Genomic DNA, 18,105 nt, shown 5'->3' with positions numbered 1-18,105 from the left:
AGTGTTGAGTCAAAGCAACTGCTTTATGTTTCTCCTTCTCAAACATTATGCTCAGCTCTGTTGTGAGCTGACCAGCCACATGCACCATCAGACTATTAGCTAAATCTGTCTTTCCACGGATTGCTAAATCCAAAATGCTTTGGTCTCTTGTTGGTTCTGGAGCATATCATTGCCAAAAGCTATCTTGAACACTACCTTTCATACTTGAGCTGGTCTGTTTACCTCAATCTGTTTGAAATTTAAAATACCCCATACACATTGTGCCTTTGCGATGTGCTTCCCTATTCTCTCCACTTATCCATTCTACTATTTCACAACCACTACCAGGAACCTGGTTGCTAACCAGGGTTAGCAATTTTAAATTCCTGGGCCCAGCATGAAGTGCAATTGCAAAGAAAGCATGGCAGCACCTCTACTTCCTTAGGGCTATGTGGAAATTTGGCATGACATCTCAAACTCCGACAAACTTATATAGGTGTGTAGTGGAGAGTGTACTGACTGGCTGCATCACAGCCTGGTATGGAAACACCAATACCTTTGAATGGAAAGTCCAACAAAACGTAGAGGATTCGGCCCTGTACATCACAGGTAAAGCCCTCCCAACCACTGAGCACATTTGCACGAAACGCTGTCATAGGAAACCAGCATCCATCATCAAAGACCCTCACCATCCAGGCCATGCTCTTTTCTCACTGCTGCCATCAGATACAGGGTAGAAGAGTCTCAGGACTCACACCACCAGGTTCAAGAATGTTCCTACCCCCCAACCATCAGGGACTTCAACAAAAGGAGATAACTACACTCTCTTGCCCGTCAATGAAATGTTCCTACAAGCAATGATCTTACCTTAACATAGAAACATAGAAAATAGGTGCAGGAGTAGGCCATTTGGCCCTTCAAGCCTGCACCGCCACTCAGTATGATCATGGCTGATCATCCAACTCAGAACCCTGTACCAGCCTTCCCTCCATACCCCCGATCCCTTTAGCCACAAGGGCCATATCTAACTCCCTCTTGAATATAGCCAATGAACTGGCCTCAACTGTTTCCTGTGGCAGAGAATTCCACAGACTCCCCACTCTCTGTGTGAAGAAGTTTTTCCTCATCTCGGTCCTAAAAGGCTTTCCCTCTATCCTCAAACTGTGGCCCCTCGTTCTGAACTTCCCCAACATCGGGAACAATCTTCCCGCATCTAGCCTGTCCAATCCCTTTAGGATCTTATACGTTTCAATCAGATCCCCCCTCAATCTTCTAAATTCCAGAGAGTATAAGCCTAGTCGATCCAATCTTTCATCATATGAAAGTCCTGCTATCCCAAGAATCAATCTGGTGAACCTTCTTTGTACTCCCTCTATGGCAAGGATGTCTTTCCTCAGATTAGGGGACCAAAACTGCACACAATACTCCAGGTGTGGTCTCACCAAGGCCTTGTACAACTGCAGTAGTACCTCCCTGTCCGTGTACGCGAATCCTCTCGCTATAAATGCCAGCATACCATTTGCCTTTTTCACCGCCTGCTGTACCTGCATGCCCACTTTCAATGACTGGTGTATAATGACACCCAGGTCTCGTTGCACCTCCCCTTTTCCTAATCAGCCACCATTCAGATAATAATCTGTTTTCCTGGTTTTGCCACCAAAGTGGATAACCTCACAGTTATCCACATTAAATTGCATCTGCCATGAATTTGCCCACTCACCTAACCTATCCAAGTCACCCTGCATCCTCTTAGCATCCTACTCACAGCTAACACTGCCGCCCAGCTTCGTGTCATCCGCAAATTTGGAGATGCTGCATTTAATTCCCTCATCTAAGTCATTAATATATATTGTAAACAACTGGGGTCCCAGCACTGAGCCTTGCGGTACCCCACTAGTCACTGCCTGCCATTCTGAAAAGGTCCCATTTATTCCCACTCTTTGCTTCCTGTCTGCCAACCAATTCTCTATCCACATCAATACCATACCCCCAATACTGTGTGCTTTAAGTTTGCACACTAATCTCCTGTGTGGGACCTTGTCAAAAGCCTTTTGAAAATCCAAATATACCACATCCACTGGTTCTCCCCTATCCACTCTACTAGTTACATCCCCAAAAAATTCTATGAGATTCGTCAGGCATGATTTTCCTTTCACAAATCCATGCTGACTTTGTCCGATGATTTCACCGCTTTCCAAATGTGCTGTTATCACATCTTTGATAACTGACTCTAGCATTTTCCCCACCACCGATGTCAGGCTAACCGGTCTATAATTCCCTGGTTTCTCTCTCCCTCCTTTTTTAAAAAGCGGGGTTACATTAGCCACCCTCCAATCCTCAGGAACTAGTCCAGAATCTAAAGAGTTTTGAAAAATTATCACTAATGCATCCACTATTTCTTGGGCTACTTCCTTAAGCACTCTGGGATGCAGACCATCTGGCCCTGGGGATTTATCTGCCTTTAATTCCTTCAATTTACCTAACACCACTTCCCTACTAACATGTATTTATATTAAATTCAAAAATCTCACTGGACCCTCTGTCCCCTGCTATTTCTGGAAGATTATTTATGTCCTCCTTAGTGAAGACAGAACCAAAGTAGTTATTCAATTGGTCTGCCATGTCCTTGTTCCCCATAATCAATTCACCTTTTTCTGTCTGTAGGGGACCTACATTTGTCTTAACCTTTCTTTTTCTTTTCACATATCTATAAAAGCTCTTACAGTCAGTTTTTATGTTCCCTGCCAGTTTTCTCTCGTAATCTTTTTTCCCTTTCCTAATTAAGGACTCTTTATCTCATTATCTCTTGTTCTTGTTATTTATTTATATTTATATTCGCACTGTTTGTTGTTTTCTGGCCTCTGGTTGATCTTTCATTTATCCTATTATAGTTACTGTTCTGTAGATTTGCTGAGTATGCCTGCAAGAAAATGAATCTCAAGGTTTTATATGGTGACATATATGTATTTTGATAATAAAATTTACTTTGAACTTTGTGGAAGGTTGTGCTCAACTAACATTAGAAACTTGAAACATTTTCTGATTCTTAATTGTACCCACAGTGTCTTCGCCATCTATTCATCTCTCATGTCGACTTTCATCACTGACAATACTCCCCCAATTTGTCATGTTTCTTATTTTTCCTGCTGATCTTATAACCTGCTGCATTTAGTTTCCAGTACTGACTGCATTATAAACATATTTTAATCATGATTACCATATTAAATGCTCTGAGTAGAATTGACATATTCAATTCATCAGTTGTTCCCTGTGTGTTTGTGGAAAGGATCACTATCAGTGTCGCGCACTACGAACAATCCCACTGTTCTGATAGTTTATGATCATGTTTCTGTGTGCACCTGACTGACTTACATCCATTCATTTCCCCTTACACTTTGCCAATAAATTACCTGAGTTTTTTTATTATAGAACTATAATAAAAACATTTTTGCCTCTGTCTTTCATACAGTACTTTTCTTTTAAAGTTCTCACAGCTGATATTTATCAACAGTATCAAGATATTAATGTGCTTTGATAAGGTTGATAGAAAAACTATTTCTATCGATAAGCAAATATTAAAATTAGAGGCAGACTATTTAGGAGTGAATTTGACAGGTACTTCTACATACAGAAAGTCTAGATATTTGTATTTCTTCTATAAACAGTAACTGATACCAGGTCCATAGGTTTTACAGTTGAAGCTGATGGGTTTTTTTATTCACCAAATGCATTATCAGATCAGGGGAAAAGACAGAAACCTGAAGCTACAGATCAGCTACAATCTCACTGAAAGTTGTGGCGAAATGAAGGCAGTAAATGGTCATTTTCTGTCCTTAAAAGCTGAGCAATCACACCCCTTTCTAATTGAGCCCCTGCTACTATATTGAACAAGAGCAGAGAAATTCTTCCTGCTGACCTGGGAGTTCTATATTACTATAACTGTCCATTACTGTAACCGTGTCATTGTATGCGGGAGATGTCCGAGCACAAATTGGCTATCTTGCTTCCTACATTACAGTAATGATGACCTTTCAGAGGTGCTTCTTTGGCTGCGAAACATTTGGGATGTCCCAAGTTGTGATGAGTGCTATAGAAATGAAGATGTTCCACCTTTCATCCTCATGAATTGCCCTCGGCTTTGCTCATCAGGGCAGGATGAGTACTGGTTGCACCCCGTGATCACTGCCAGGATGTGCAAGCCACAGACCACTGAGAAGTGCCATTGCTTGGACATTGTAGAGGGGACTGGTTATGCCAAGCTTCTGTCTAACCCTATGTTCCACTCCCACCATGGCAGAATGTCCCATCTATGTCTAGCCTCAATAATAGGTCAAGGGCGAAGAGAACCCCATACTCTCTCTTGTTATCCCCTTCCCCTATTCCTACACCTTGAGCAATACCTGACATTTATATGGCACCTTAACGCAGCCACCGATGAAGTGATGACAATGGGAAACAGTGGAGAGTTTCGATATTCAGTCTGTGGATCACAGAGATTTTGGAGGACTATGGGACTTGAAGGCGATTACAGGGTAGGGGAGGGTAGGGGTGGCACCGTGGAAGGATTTGAAAACTAAATTTAAAAGATGGCTTAATCAGGAGCCTGTGCAGGTCAGTGAACACGGGGGTGATGGATGACTGGAACTCAGTTATCACAGGAAGAGTGAGAGGACTGGAGGTTGTAAGCACATTCCTTGGTAAATGAGCTGTCAAGCACCTTAATCTCTCCTGGAGTGTGCAGCCACAGCCGAGAGCTGCTGGGCAGTGCAGACTGCAGCTGCCCCAGTGATGTAACCAAGATATTCCCGTTGCTTTGGAAACATACCTTGGCCATAATCCAGCAGTTTCCGTCGCCAGGGTAACCACACCACTCGTAACAAAACTACAAACAAATATTCACATGCTTCCTCTATCCTTCCATCGTCAATTATTAATAATGTTGGGGATTTCCCCATGATGTTGGGCATTCAGAGAACAGGGATGGGGTTGGAAAAGGAGTGATATTGGGGGCTGAGGGATTAAACTAAAAGGACACTTTGCACAAAATGGGCTCAAGTTCCATTTTAAAATTTGTCTTGCTTTTTCACAGCAGTTTTCACATCCTAAGGATGTCCCCGCAACCACTTACAGCCAGTAAACCCATGAATTCAAGTGCAGTTACTGTCTCGAAAGCCAAACATCCAGTTTGTAAACAAGCTGTGACAATTAGCAATATGATCATCTGTGTGAGGGATAAATGTCTGCCAGTTCACTGGACTGAACTATATAATCTTGCATGTCCACCTCTGTTCAACATCTCTTCCAAATGGCATCATTTCTGATCGTACAAAGTTACCAGTCTAAAGCAAACAGTCTGCTCGTTTATTGCAGGGTCGTTTGTGGAGGCTTCATGTGAATAAACTATCCATTATTTTTGCTTTCATTACAACATAGCTGGATTTCCAAAATACTACTTCATCTGTGAAATGTGCTTATGTTGTAAAAGGTTCTATAAAATACATAAAGTAATTTATATTCTTGAACATGTAAGATTGAGGGGAAGGCTCTTTGATAGGAATTTTCCACCATAGGAGGAAGTCATTCAGCCTCTTGTCCATCCCATCATTTTGGAGAGAAATCCCATCCATCCCATTCCTCTCTCCTTTGCCGTTAGCCATACAAATTATTCCCTCTCAAATGCCTGTCTGCTCCACTATTTAAAGCTCTGATTCACTGTTTCTACAATTGCACAGGCTGAAAGTTCCAGTTTATCACACTCTCTGTCCGTAAAAGGCATTTTATCCGAATATCTTTCACTAAATCCACACTCAGGATCCTTAAAACCATCTGCTAATGGGAAAAGCTACCCTCTGTAAACCAGTCGCAATCTTATACAACAAGAGCAAAGCTGGAAGTCCAGGTTAACACACACAAAATGCTGGAGGAACTCAGCAGGCCAGGCAGCATCCATGGAAAAGGGTACAGTCGATGTTTTGGGCTGAAACCTCCAGCTGTGTGTGTGTGTTGCTCACAGCTCTATCAAATCTCCTCTCCAAGTTTATTGCAGGGAGAATTGGATGCAGTGCTCCAGCTGGAGTCTAACCAGTGTTTTACAAAGGTCCAACATAACCTCCTTGTTTCGGTACTTTGTGCTTCTGTTTACAAATCTCCAGTCCCATACGCTTTGGTGATCACATTCTCTGCCTTGCTGCCTTTAGAGACTTCTGCACATAAACACCCTGTGTAGCTGTGCCGTTAACCCTGTCCTTTCTCCCCTTGTTCTTTCTGCCAAATGACCAACTTGGGTTGAAATTTCATCTGTCCAAAATGCCAGTCTTCCTTTCATTCGGTTGCTGTTTCCCTGCTGTTTGGGGTAACAGCTAAGTGGCAAAGGCAGCTCTGTGTTGCTGACGGAAGATGTTTACGGACTCTCTCCGAATTGTTGACCATGTTCTAGCCCTCAGCATCTGCTTTAGTTTCCATTTCAGCTGAATGACAAACTACTAAGACTTCTCTTGACCTCCTCTATAGGCTCTCAACTAATATCACTCAGCTCCAGTCCCAATTTATCCATTTTTTACTCCCAGTCCCGGTCAGATTCTCGGTAACCTCAGGCTGACCATCCTGTCCAGATGTTACCCCCACCCCCCCCCCAGCCATCACCACTAACCCACACGGGCTCCTGGTTAAGCAATACCTCAAGCGTTGAAATATTCGGTTTTTTCTCCAGTCCTGCTGAAGGGTCTTGCCCCAAAGCGTCGACTGTACTTTTTCCTATGGATGCTGCCTGGTCTGCTGAGTTCCTCCAGCATTTTGTGTGTGTTGCATGGTCCCACTCCTCCCTATTTCTATTACCTCCAGTACACTGAGGTGTCTGTGCTCCTCCAGTCTCAGCCCTAACTTGTTATTGACAGCTGTGCCCTTAGCTCTGGAAATCCGTCCTTAAGCCCCTCTCCTCTCCATTCCTCTCTCTCGCATTATGTGATCTTGTGTCAGATCAGAGTCGATTTTTGTTGGGTCCAGTGAAACACCGTGAACTATTTTATTTCATTTAGGCTGCTATATAAATGTTCTGTTGTGGATCCCCCTTGTCGACAGGAGGTAAGAGCTAAGTCCTCTAGAATGGTGAAGGTTTAGACCCAAGTTTCTGTGGGCTCATTTGATACTTTGTGTGTTTGCAATAGGGTTTGTCCAGCCTGCCACCTGCAAGAACGTGTACGACTGCCTGGAGGAAGAACGCTACGAGCTGTGCGCCTGTTACCGTGACTGCGGCTTTGATGGGATGCCAGTGTGCGGCTCCGACAGAGTCCTGTACCAGAACCAGTGTCAGATGGAGGTGGCTGCCTGCCGCAACAACACGCGAATCGACCAAGTCCCCCTGTCACACTGCCCTTCCGGTGAGACCCTACTCTACCAGCACCGCGGAGCAGAGAGCGTGGAGCATGGCACGTTCTCAGCTCAGCCCACAGGAGGTGCCTCCTCCTCCCCTTCCCTGCCTCAGAAGTTCCAGAACAAACTCATAAGATGGGGTAAAAACAGAAAATGCTGGAAATATGCAAATTAAAACCAAGTTAACAATGCCCTCGAGCACCCTTGGTCAGAAGTGTGGTGCAGATCAGAAAGGTAGCTTGCATTATTCCACGCACGCTGCGCGATCTTCTGAGTGTTCCTGCTATCTTCTATCTTGATTATAGGTTTCTAGTATTTGCACACTTTTGACCTTTATAAGCTGGGGTTTACGTGTTTGTGAGTCTCTCTCACTCGTTTTGTGTGTTTCCATCTATTACACTGCCGGTCCACTTGGATATCTTGCCTCCTTCCCCTTCACCTCCCTCTGTCCCTACCTCTCTCAGCCTTATTTATCTCCCTCTTTCATGCCATGTTTCTCCCTCTCTGGTTTGGGCATTTGGACATCTCTCCATCGATCTGCCCTTCCGCTTTCTTGCTTTCTCCTTCATTGACGTGGTTATTATTATTGGGAAGGAAGGGTCTGATTCTGGGAATGAGTTTGGCATGAGGGGTGCATTTCCTTTATTTGGGGCATCCCTCCGGCCCAATACCTTCTGACTTCCATCTCTGCCTCCGTCCTGCAGCAGGAGCAGCCCCTGAAGAGAGAGAGCCTGTGACCTCACCCGTAGACCCAGAGATGTCAGAACGGAACCAGTCAGGTAGGTCAATCTCCTGGTGGTCCAGACCCCACCGTTCTCACTGGAGCCCGTCTTTTGTCCTTGGATGCTCTCCTTGTAGGCAAAATCAATCCAATAAACCACATGCACAATTCCTCAAACTTGGAATGTATGAAATAGCCCAGCAGGTGGAAGGAGTGGTTCTGGGATTTGTTCACCTAGGAGCAGAGGAGGGGACTTTGACAGAAGGCTTTCAGTGGAGGGGAACTGTTTTCAGTGACTCAGACACTTGCTGAAGGAAATCACTGGGGGGTGAGGGGAAGAAGGGGAACGAGGTTGCAATTTCAAGCTCCCCCCCCCAAAGGTGGGGTGGAGTCAATGGAACATAAAGAAAATTGATAAAGAAGGAGTATGTGCAGAGTTGTGGAGAAAGGGCTGGGAAACGGGACTGATTTCAAAAAGCTAGTACGAGCTCGATGGGCCGCCTAGCCGCTCCCTGTCCCATAATCAGTGAACAATGCAGCCTGGGCATTCACTTGCACTCAGCAGGGCTCGGTAGCAAAGGGGTTGCTTCCGTCCCGCCTGAAGCTGAGTGCGGGGTCCAAGCCCAGCCAAGTTTTGGGATTGGGAAGTGGTGGTGGAGGTCTGTCCAGCTGTGCTCAGGATGTCCAGGTCCAGCTGTGCTCAGTAGCTGCCGCCCCACGTGTGGTACTCAGGATAATAATCATCATGCGCCTGAATGTTCCAGCCCACAACCGTCGAGCCTCTTATCTGCACTCCTTCCCCATTTGTTCATCTGCCTCCACCCAGTGAGAACTAGACATTCTTTGAACCTATCCCTGCCAATTTAAAGGTGTTAGTGATTTTAGTTCTGGGCAGGTGAAAAGGAAGTGATTGCTAATTTAGAGCTGCTTTCATCTTTTTTTAAATTTCAATTTTTGGGTGATTACACCTCAGCAAAAGAAGTCAGACTGTAAACTACTTTATCCAACAGACAAAACTGTGATGTTTAATAAGGGCTTTGCAGGTTGGCACTGGCAACCAGAGACATTCTCTGAGTTCCTGTGCAAATTTGAAACAAATGCTAGCCCCAGCTCTGGAATCAAGCATTTGTTTGTTATCCAGATGTGGAACCAGCTGCTTAGTGATGTGGCAGTTGACCAGGTCCTGGTGTCACCAGCTGTCCTCAGAACAATTTCTGATCCGAGTGCCCATCTCCCGGGATGTGAAAGGTCAGGACACTGGAACACTGACCGGTGACCACCGACTGGACAAGAGGAGTGGGGGTGGGTAAGGAAGTCACACCCCTCTTCAAAGTTTGCATTATTGAGTGGTAGTGTGAAATCTTCAAAAATGAGAAAATAAATTGAAATATTTTCATGAAGAACGTGTGGATAAAGAGAGATTGGGTGTCCGTTTATATGGATCACCGACAGCTAGTAAAAAGTGTCATCAAAGCCACTGCTGGAAGGGATACCCTTCACGTAAGCACGGTGAGGTGGCGGGGGGAGAGTTACTCCTCGATCGAAAGGAACCTTGCTGAGACCTGGTGAGTGCCTGTGAGTCATCTGGCCCCACACATGGGAGAGGACATAGTGCCCAAGGATGTGTGGAGAGTGGGTTCAGTGCCGACTGGGCTGCATGATCCTGAGGCTGAGGAAGTTAAACTGCAAAACCAGGTTGTTTGAGCTCTGCATTTCAAAGTTTGGACAGGCGATCTAAACCTGACTTTGATTTGATGCGCAAATTGAATCTCCTCTGTGACCCTAAAATAGGGCCAGGCCTTGTGTAGGAGTGAAATCAGGAAGTGCATCTTCAGGGGGCCAAAAATCTGGAACTTTCTCTGACAGAAAGGGAGCTCCCCAAATGACATCACTTGCATTTGTGTTTGGTAAGAGGATCGAGAGATCTGGGGTTAAGGTGAACTGTCAAGAGCTGAGCTAACAATCAGTCACAGCCTGATAGAATGGAGCAGCAGATATGAGGGGCTGAATGGCCTCCCATGCAATCAATACTGAGACCAGAAATGCATGAGCCACTATCAGCCAACTTGGCACAGGGGCAAGTGACCATCGGAATACTAACTCCTTGTTTAAATGTCATTGCCATTCTATTTTGTAGATGAATGTTTGAGATTTATGTTGACGCATTGAAAATATTCCAGTAACGTTTTGGACAGAGTGTTCATAAATAAAATGCATTAAAATAGGGAAAATTTATGCAGAGACTCTCAAATGTAAATGGATGTCTTGTTTGCTCAGAGTTCCAAAAGCCTGAATCTCATCCGGTTGAGTGTTTTGCAGGAATTCCCAATTTGTCTTTGCACCAACTTTCCACTGAGGCTATTGAGGGAATGTCCTCCTGAGCTGGAGCAGCAGCGCCACCTGGGGGTCAGGGACACTCACTGCAGCTCCAAACAACCCTGAAAATTAAAGCAAATAGGAATCAAGAAGTGTCAGAAGCAAACTTGATTCACCCCTTCCTGCATTCCATTACAACCACACTTTCTTGGGGCATTTTCCACAATATTGCTAGAAAATTGTTCTACAGCTGTGTTTTTCAGTAGTAACTTTCAATATTAAATACATTTAGGTCTTCAGGGCAAATATATCAGAGTAGATTCTACGGGCTGAATTGACCGAATTCTGCTCCTATGCCTTATGGTCTTGAAGTTTAGCAAAGTTTGAAGAAGGCCAACTTGAAAATTTTGAACTGACAAAGCTCTGTGCCAACAGTGTCAGCCATACAGAATATACATTTTCATTCATTTTGCTTTAAGAATACTGCACATTGCTTCCAAAATGATGTTGTACACTACTGACTGATCCCATTTCTTGTACGCTGGTCAGTCATCCGATGAAACATGGGAAAATACTGACACTTTCCCCCCTCTGTGCTTGTATATGTTAGTGCTGAACTCCCCAAGCTAACTACATCTACTGTAGGGGACTGCAGTGAAAATTCCTCATACTGAATCCTGGGATGGTGAGTTCTCACATGAAAAGTGACTGCTTAGGTTAGACCTTTTTATTGAAATAGAGACACCAGAGACTACAGATGCTGCAATTTGGAGCACGAAAGAGGCAGGTTCTCAACCCAGAACATTGACAATTGCCTTCTCCTCCTTGGATGCTGCTCCACCTGCTGAATTTCTCCAGCAGTTTTTTTTTTGCTACTTGCTGAAATATTCAGACACCTTAATGTTGAGGCTAAGGAGTTGGGCCACGATCTCAAAATGAGAGACTCCCAACTTAGGGCTGAATGAGGATAAATCTGTTCCCATAGAGGATGGTGAACCTTTGGAATTCTCCACCCCTGGGAACCGTGGCATGAGTCACTGGTTGCAATCAAACCACAGATTGATATTCTTCTGGATTTCAAGGGATATGGGGACACAACAGTAAAAAGTATAGAGAATCAGTTATGATCTTAGACCATGAGACACAGAAGCAGAATTAGGCCATTTAGCCACCATTCAATCGTGGCTGACTTATTAACCTTCTCATCCCCTTTCTCCTACCTTCTCCCCATAGCCTTTGACGCCTTTACAAATCAAGAACCTACCAACCTCTGCTTTAAATATGCCCAATGATTTGGCCTCCACAGCCATCTGTGGCAATGAATTTCACAGATTTACCACCCTCTAGCTGAGGATATTCCTCCTCACCTCTGTTCTGAAGGGTCATCCTTCTATTCTGAAGCTGTGCCCTCGGGTCCTAGACTCCCCCACTGTTGGCAACATCTTCTCCACATCCACTCTATCTAAGTCTCTACAATATTCAATCAGTTTCAATGAGATCACCTTTATTCTTTCAAACTCCAGCGAGCACAGGCCCAGAGCCACCAAAGGCTCCCTCATCTGTTAACCCTGTCATTCTTGTTAACCTCCTCTGGACCCTCCCCAAAGCCAGTACATACTTTTTTTTAGATTCGGGACCCAAAACTACTTGCAAAACTCCAAATAAGGTCTGATCAATGCCTCAGCATTACATTCTTGCTTTTTATATTCTAGTCCTCTCAAAATGAATGCTAACATTGCATTTGCTTTCCGTACCACCAACTCAGCCTGCAAGTTAACCTTTAGGGAACCCTGCATGAGGACTCCCAACACAAAATGTTGTGTTGTGCTGGAACTCAGTGGGCTAGGCAGCATCTCTGGGGAAAAAAAGTACAGTCGACGTTTCGGGCCAAAACCCTTTAGCAGGACACATTTATTCTCATTTAGCCCGAGGTGGGCAATCTCTTATTCTGAGATTGTGGCACAACTCCTGAGGAACCCTGCTGAGTTCCTCCAGCATTTTGTGTCTGTTGCTCAGATTTCCAGCATCTGCAGATTTTCTCTTCTTTGAGGGCTCCCAAGTCCCTCTGCACATCTGATTTCTGAATTTTCTCCCCCGGTTAGAAAAAACAGGCTCTGCCTTTATTCCTTCTACTCAAGTGTGTGACCATACACTTCCCCACACTATATTCCACCTGTCACTTTGCCTGTTCTCCTAATCTGTTTAAGTCTTTCTGCAGACTCACTGCTTCCTCAGAATTACCTGATGGAGCAAGCTTGAGGGGACTGAATTACATTTTTATGTTCCTCTCCTACTGTATCTTCCAACAACTGGACTGTAGATGACAATTTCTCACCAGTGTTTACATTTAATGGTTTTTACCACTCCCAGCCCTTCAGGCAATGAATTCCACGTCTGCAGTGGCAGATCTCCACCTCCGCCGTCTCCATCTACCATTTGCCGTAAACCTCTGACAGTGGTGGGAAAATCGCAAGCAGGAAAGGAATGGGGTGGGGGAGCATGAAATAAATTCATGGTGATGTGAAAAGAAAGCTGTCAAAACTATAATTAAGAAACTGCTATTACTATTATTAATTTCAAATTAACTGCACGCCATGGAGACCAGGAGTTGCTATACTTCATGAATGAATATTTTTGTACCAAAAGTGCCCAAAGGACAGACAAAAAGCAAGTACACTTGAACTGAGCTAAAAATTCAAGCCCTAAATATATATTTTAAAACGTGTGTGAGCTGTATTTGGGAGCTCTCAGCATTATTAATGGTCTATTGGTTAACCTCCAGCATATTGTGCCACTATCTCTCTATCACTCGCCTTCTTCTGTTTCTATTCTATTCCTCTCTTCTTCCCTTCTTCCCTCTGTCATTCCTTTTGTTTACCACCCTCTCTCTCAAATACCCCACTTGAACTTTTCAATCTTTTACTGTCCCTCTGTTTCCCCCCATTACAATTTTTCTTCCTCTCTCCCCCTCCTCCCTCTTTAACGCCTCTCTTTTCTCTCTTCTCTGCCTCCTAACCTGCCCATTTCTTTTCCTGGTCTCTCCCTCCCTCCCCTCACACAGGTGATGTCACGGTGGCCCAGTCGGAGCTCTCCTATTACTCCTACGGAACGAGCTACGAGTATGACCCGGAGCTGTTTGAGAGCGACGTGGACGATGCTTTTCAGATGAACGAAGATCAGGTGGAGAGACTGAGCCAGGGAGCGAAAGGAGAACAGAAGAGGGCAGCAGGGAAAAAATGAACGGTAATCACCAGTAAATAGCACTCGTGCGGCTGACCGACCAGACCGGCCGTGTCATTTGCCGTTGATTGTTGTGCGTTTGCACATATTAACCACATATCTGAGAGTGAGCACTTGTACAGTGTGTGAATCCTGACGTTCTGATAAACTGCATTCTGTTTTCCTTCCTCACAGAATATGGGCTCTCAGCCGTGGAAAGAGGATGAATCAAAGAACATGGATGTTCTAACCTGTACATGTGTTTATATGTTACAAGGACCAAGCACTGTTGCTGAAGACAGCACTATATATCCACGCCCAACTATTACATAGATTAGGCATATCTATCCTTTAGTAATATGTTGTAACCACACAGGCACGATAGAGGAAGCTGGTATTTATATTTTGTAATTATGTGTTCTGATCTTTACCTCTCTGATATTTATATTTGTGATTTTAGTTAAAGATTCTTTCATGGCTCTCCCTTCCAGAGCTGGGTCAAAGGTTACTGGTCAACTTCCTAACTTTCATTATTTAATTTTTTTAAATTTACGATTTTTCTCCTCCTTCCTGAACCCTTAAACAGGGCAGCTAAACATGCTAAGAGTAGAGAAGAAGGGATTGACAGGAAATCCCCTTTCCTCATCCCTTCATCTTGCCTTCTGCCTCCTCCCCGCCCCTGCATCCATTCAGGAGTAGCATCCAGGCCGAAAGAGATTGATCACTGATTTTCCTCATGGGCTCCTGAATTTACAGCCGCCCTGAAATCTAACCCATCCTGCAATGTATAAAAGTTGTCCAACCCCTGAACCCCCACCTCCCCCATCGCATCTCACTCCCCAAATGGTGGCCCTGTCCCTTCCCACTGCTCTGGATACTGTGGCCTACCTCAGAACGGGACTGTGAGGTGATGCACTGTGGTGTCACTGGCTGCCTGCAGGGGCTGAGAGGACTGGTAACCAGTGGACAAGATTTGGCCAGGTGAGGTGCAGGTGATAAGTCAGACCTTCCAAAAATAAAAGTGACAATCTCTTAAAATTGATATTGTTTATTCTGACTCTTAATTTGTGGTTTCTATCAAATCATCTTGAATCTGCCTCGGGAGCAGAAGACACATTTTCTCGGGAGCACTTAGGGATTGGAAGATTCCATTCACCCCGAGAAACTTGAAATATGAGATCAGGATGTTGTTCCTTTTTGCGTCATGTTGTGCATCGGTGGCAATTTTTGCCGTTTCCGTAGCATTTGTCTGGTTTTGTTTTACAGAGGCCGAGTTGCTAGCTTGACGCTCAACCCAGCACGGGTGGAAAGCGTGCAAAGGAGCCAGCCGGATTTGAACCTGGGATCACTGGCCGATCTAGGAGATTAGAATAGATCACAGCCAATATCCATTTTGACTTGAGCATTTTATTTCTCATGTTTCTTGAGTTTAACGACACACCATGACGCGATACAGTACGGGAGGAAGCCACAACCCTTGTTCTTGTGCCAGCTCTTTGAAATGCTTTCTTGCTCTTCTTCCACAACCCAGCAGATTTTTCCCTTATTAGTATTTATCTAATTTCAATTTGAAAGTTCCTCTTGAATCTGTTTTCACCTTCCTCTCTGGCATCGAGTTGCTTATCACAACTTGCCATTAGATCACAACTTCTCCTGGTTATTTATTTTCCACCTTAAGTTGTCTCTCTGGTTTATTTACTCTGTCGAAACATGCAGCATAAGAAATAAAATGGATGATCTTGAAATTCAGCTACAGATTGGCAAGTATGACGTTGTGGCCATCTCTGAAACTTGGCTAAAGGATGGCTGCCATTGGGAGCTGAACATCCAAAGATATACAGTGTATCGGAAGGGTAGATTAGTAGGCAGAGGGGGTGATGTGGCTCAGTGTATAAGAAATAATATTAGATCATTAGAAAGCGATGACATAGGATTGGAAGGTGTAGAGTCTCTGAGCTGAGTTAAGAAATGGCAAGGGTAAAAGGGACTCTAATGGCAGTTGTATACAGGCCTCCAAACAGCAGCCGAGATGTGGATTACAAATTACAGCAGGAGATACAAACGGCGTGTCAGAAGGGCAATGTCATGATAATCGTTGGGGATTTTAACATGAAAGTGGATTGGGAAAACCAGGCCTGTACTGGACCTCAAGAGAGAATTTGTAGAATGTCTAAGGGATGGCTTTTTAGAACAGCTTGTTGTTGAGCCCACTAGGGGATCGGCTGTGCTGGATTGGGTGTTGTGCAATGATCCAGAAGTGATAAGAGAGTTTAAGGTTAAGGAACCCTTAGGGAACAGTGATCACAATATGATCAAGTTCACTTTGAAATTTGAGAAGGAGAAGCTAAATTCCAATGTGTCAGTAGTTCAGTGGAATAAAAGAAATTACAACGGTATTAGAGGGGAACTAATACCAGTGACTGGAAAGGGACACTAGCAGGAAGGACAGCAAAGCAGCAATGGCTGGAGTTTCTGCGAAAAATGAAGGAAGTGCAAGACAGATATATTCCAAATAAGAAATTTTAGAATGGACGAAAAACACTACCATGGCTGACAAGTGAAGTCAGAGCCAAAGTAAAAGCAAAAGGGAGGGCATACAAGGAAGCCAAAGCTAATGGGAAGATAGAGGATTGTGAAGCTTTTAAAAACTTGCAGAAGGAAACTAAGAAGGTCATTAGGAAGGAAAAGATGAATTATGAAAGGAAACTGGTGACTAATATCAAGGAAGATACTAAAAGCTTTTTTAATTATATAAAGGGTAAAAGAGTGTTGAGGGTAGATATAGGACCAATAGAAAATGACACTGGAGATATTGTAATGAGAGATGCAGAGATGGCAGAGGAATTGAATGTGTATTTTGCATCAGTCTTCACAGTGGAAGACATCTGCAGTATACCAGACATTCAAGAGTGTCAGGGAAGTGAAGTTTGTGCAGTGACAATTATGAATGAGAAAGTGCTCAGGAAGCTTAATGGTCTGAGGGTGGATAAAACTCCTGGACCTGATGGAATGCACCCTCGGGTACTGAAGGAGGTAGCTGGAGAGATTGGGGAGGCATTAACAATAATCTCTCAAGAATCGGTAGATTTTGGCATTGTACCGGATGACTGGAAAATTGCAAATGTTACTCTGCTATTTAAGAAGGGTGGGAGACAGCAGAAAGGAAACTATAGACCTGTTAGCCTGATATCAGTGGTTGGGAAGTTGTTGGAATCGATTGTTAGGGATGAGATTACGGAATACCTGGAGGCACATGACAAGATAGGCCAAAGCCAGCATGGTTTCCTGAAAGGAAAATCCTGCCTGACAAACCTGCTGCAATTATTTGAGGAAATTGCAAGCAGGGTAGACAAAGGAGATGCAGTAGACGTGGTGTACTTCGATTTTCAGAAGGCCTTTGGCAAGGTGCCGCTCATGAGGCTGCTTAGGGAGATAAGAGCCCATGGGAATTACAGGGGAGTTACTAGCATGGATGGAGAATTGTCTGGTCAGCAGAAAACAGAGAGTGGGAATAAAGGGATCCTATTCTGGCTGGCTGCTGGTTACCAGTGGAGTTCCACAGGGATCAGTGTTGGGACCACTGCTTCTTACAATGTAGGTCAGTGATTTGGAATACAGCATTAATGGATTTGTGGCTGAATTTGCCGATGATACAAAGATAGGTGGAGGAGCGGGTTGTGTTGAGGAAACAGAGAGACTTGGATAGTTTAGGGGAATGGGCAAAGAAGTGGCAAATGAAATACAATGTTTGCAAGTGTATGGTCATGCACTTTGGTGGAAGAAATAAACAGTCAATCTATTATTTAGATGGGGAGAGAATCCAAAATACAGAGATGTAAAGGGACTTGGGAGTCCTTGTGTAGGATACCCTAAAGGTTAACCTGCAGGTTGAGTCGGTGGTGCAGAGGTGAATGCAATATTGGCATTCATTTCCAGAAGTGCAGAATATAAGAGCAGGGAGGTGATGTTGAGGCTCTATAAAGCACTCATGAGACCACACTTGGGGTATTGTGTGCAGTTTTGGGCTCCTTATTTTAGAAAGGATATACTGACATTGGAGAGGGTTCAGAGAAGATTCACGAGAATAATTCCAGGAAGGAGAGGGTTACCGTATGAGGAACGTCGGGCAGCTCTTGGGCTGTATTTCCTGAAGTTCAGGAGAATGAGGGGGGATCTCCTAGAAACATTCTGAATGTTAAAAGGCCTTAACAGATTAGATATTGCGAAGTTATTTCCCATGGTCGGGGAGTCTAGGACAAGAGGGCACGACTTCAGGATTGAAGGACGTCCATTTAGAACAGAAATGTGGAGAAATTATTTGAGTCAGAGGGTGGTAAATCTGTGGAATTTGTTGCCACGAGCGGCTATGGAGCCCAAATCATTGGGTGATAGATAGGTTCTTGATTAGCCATCAAAGGGTTCTTTGATTAGCATCAAAGGGTTTGGGGAGAAGGAAGGGGAGTGGGGATGACTGGAAGAATTGGATCAGCCCATGATTGAAT

The 18,105-nt window shown here is 44.3% G+C and overlaps 1 protein-coding gene across 1 annotated transcript in view; it reads left to right on the top strand.

The window, feature by feature from the left end:
* cpamd8 (C3 and PZP like alpha-2-macroglobulin domain containing 8) overlaps positions 1–14,623 on the top strand; it is a 108,392-nt gene extending 93,769 nt beyond the window's left edge. The window contains exons 40-43 of the mRNA XM_063032606.1: positions 7,143–7,355; positions 8,052–8,126; positions 13,446–13,627; positions 13,799–14,623. Coding sequence (XP_062888676.1) covers positions 7,143–7,355; positions 8,052–8,126; positions 13,446–13,624 — 467 coding nt within the window. The 3' untranslated portion in view covers positions 13,625–13,627; positions 13,799–14,623. The remainder of the gene's footprint in view (positions 1–7,142; positions 7,356–8,051; positions 8,127–13,445; positions 13,628–13,798) is intronic.
* The last annotated feature ends 3,482 nt before the right edge of the window (positions 14,624–18,105 follow it).

The sequence above is a fragment of the Mobula hypostoma genome, chromosome 24, assembly GCF_963921235.1.
Source record: "Mobula hypostoma chromosome 24, sMobHyp1.1, whole genome shotgun sequence".
Taxonomy (NCBI): Eukaryota; Metazoa; Chordata; class Chondrichthyes; order Myliobatiformes; family Myliobatidae; genus Mobula; species Mobula hypostoma.
This window is presented reverse-complemented; position numbering and strand designations above follow the sequence as displayed.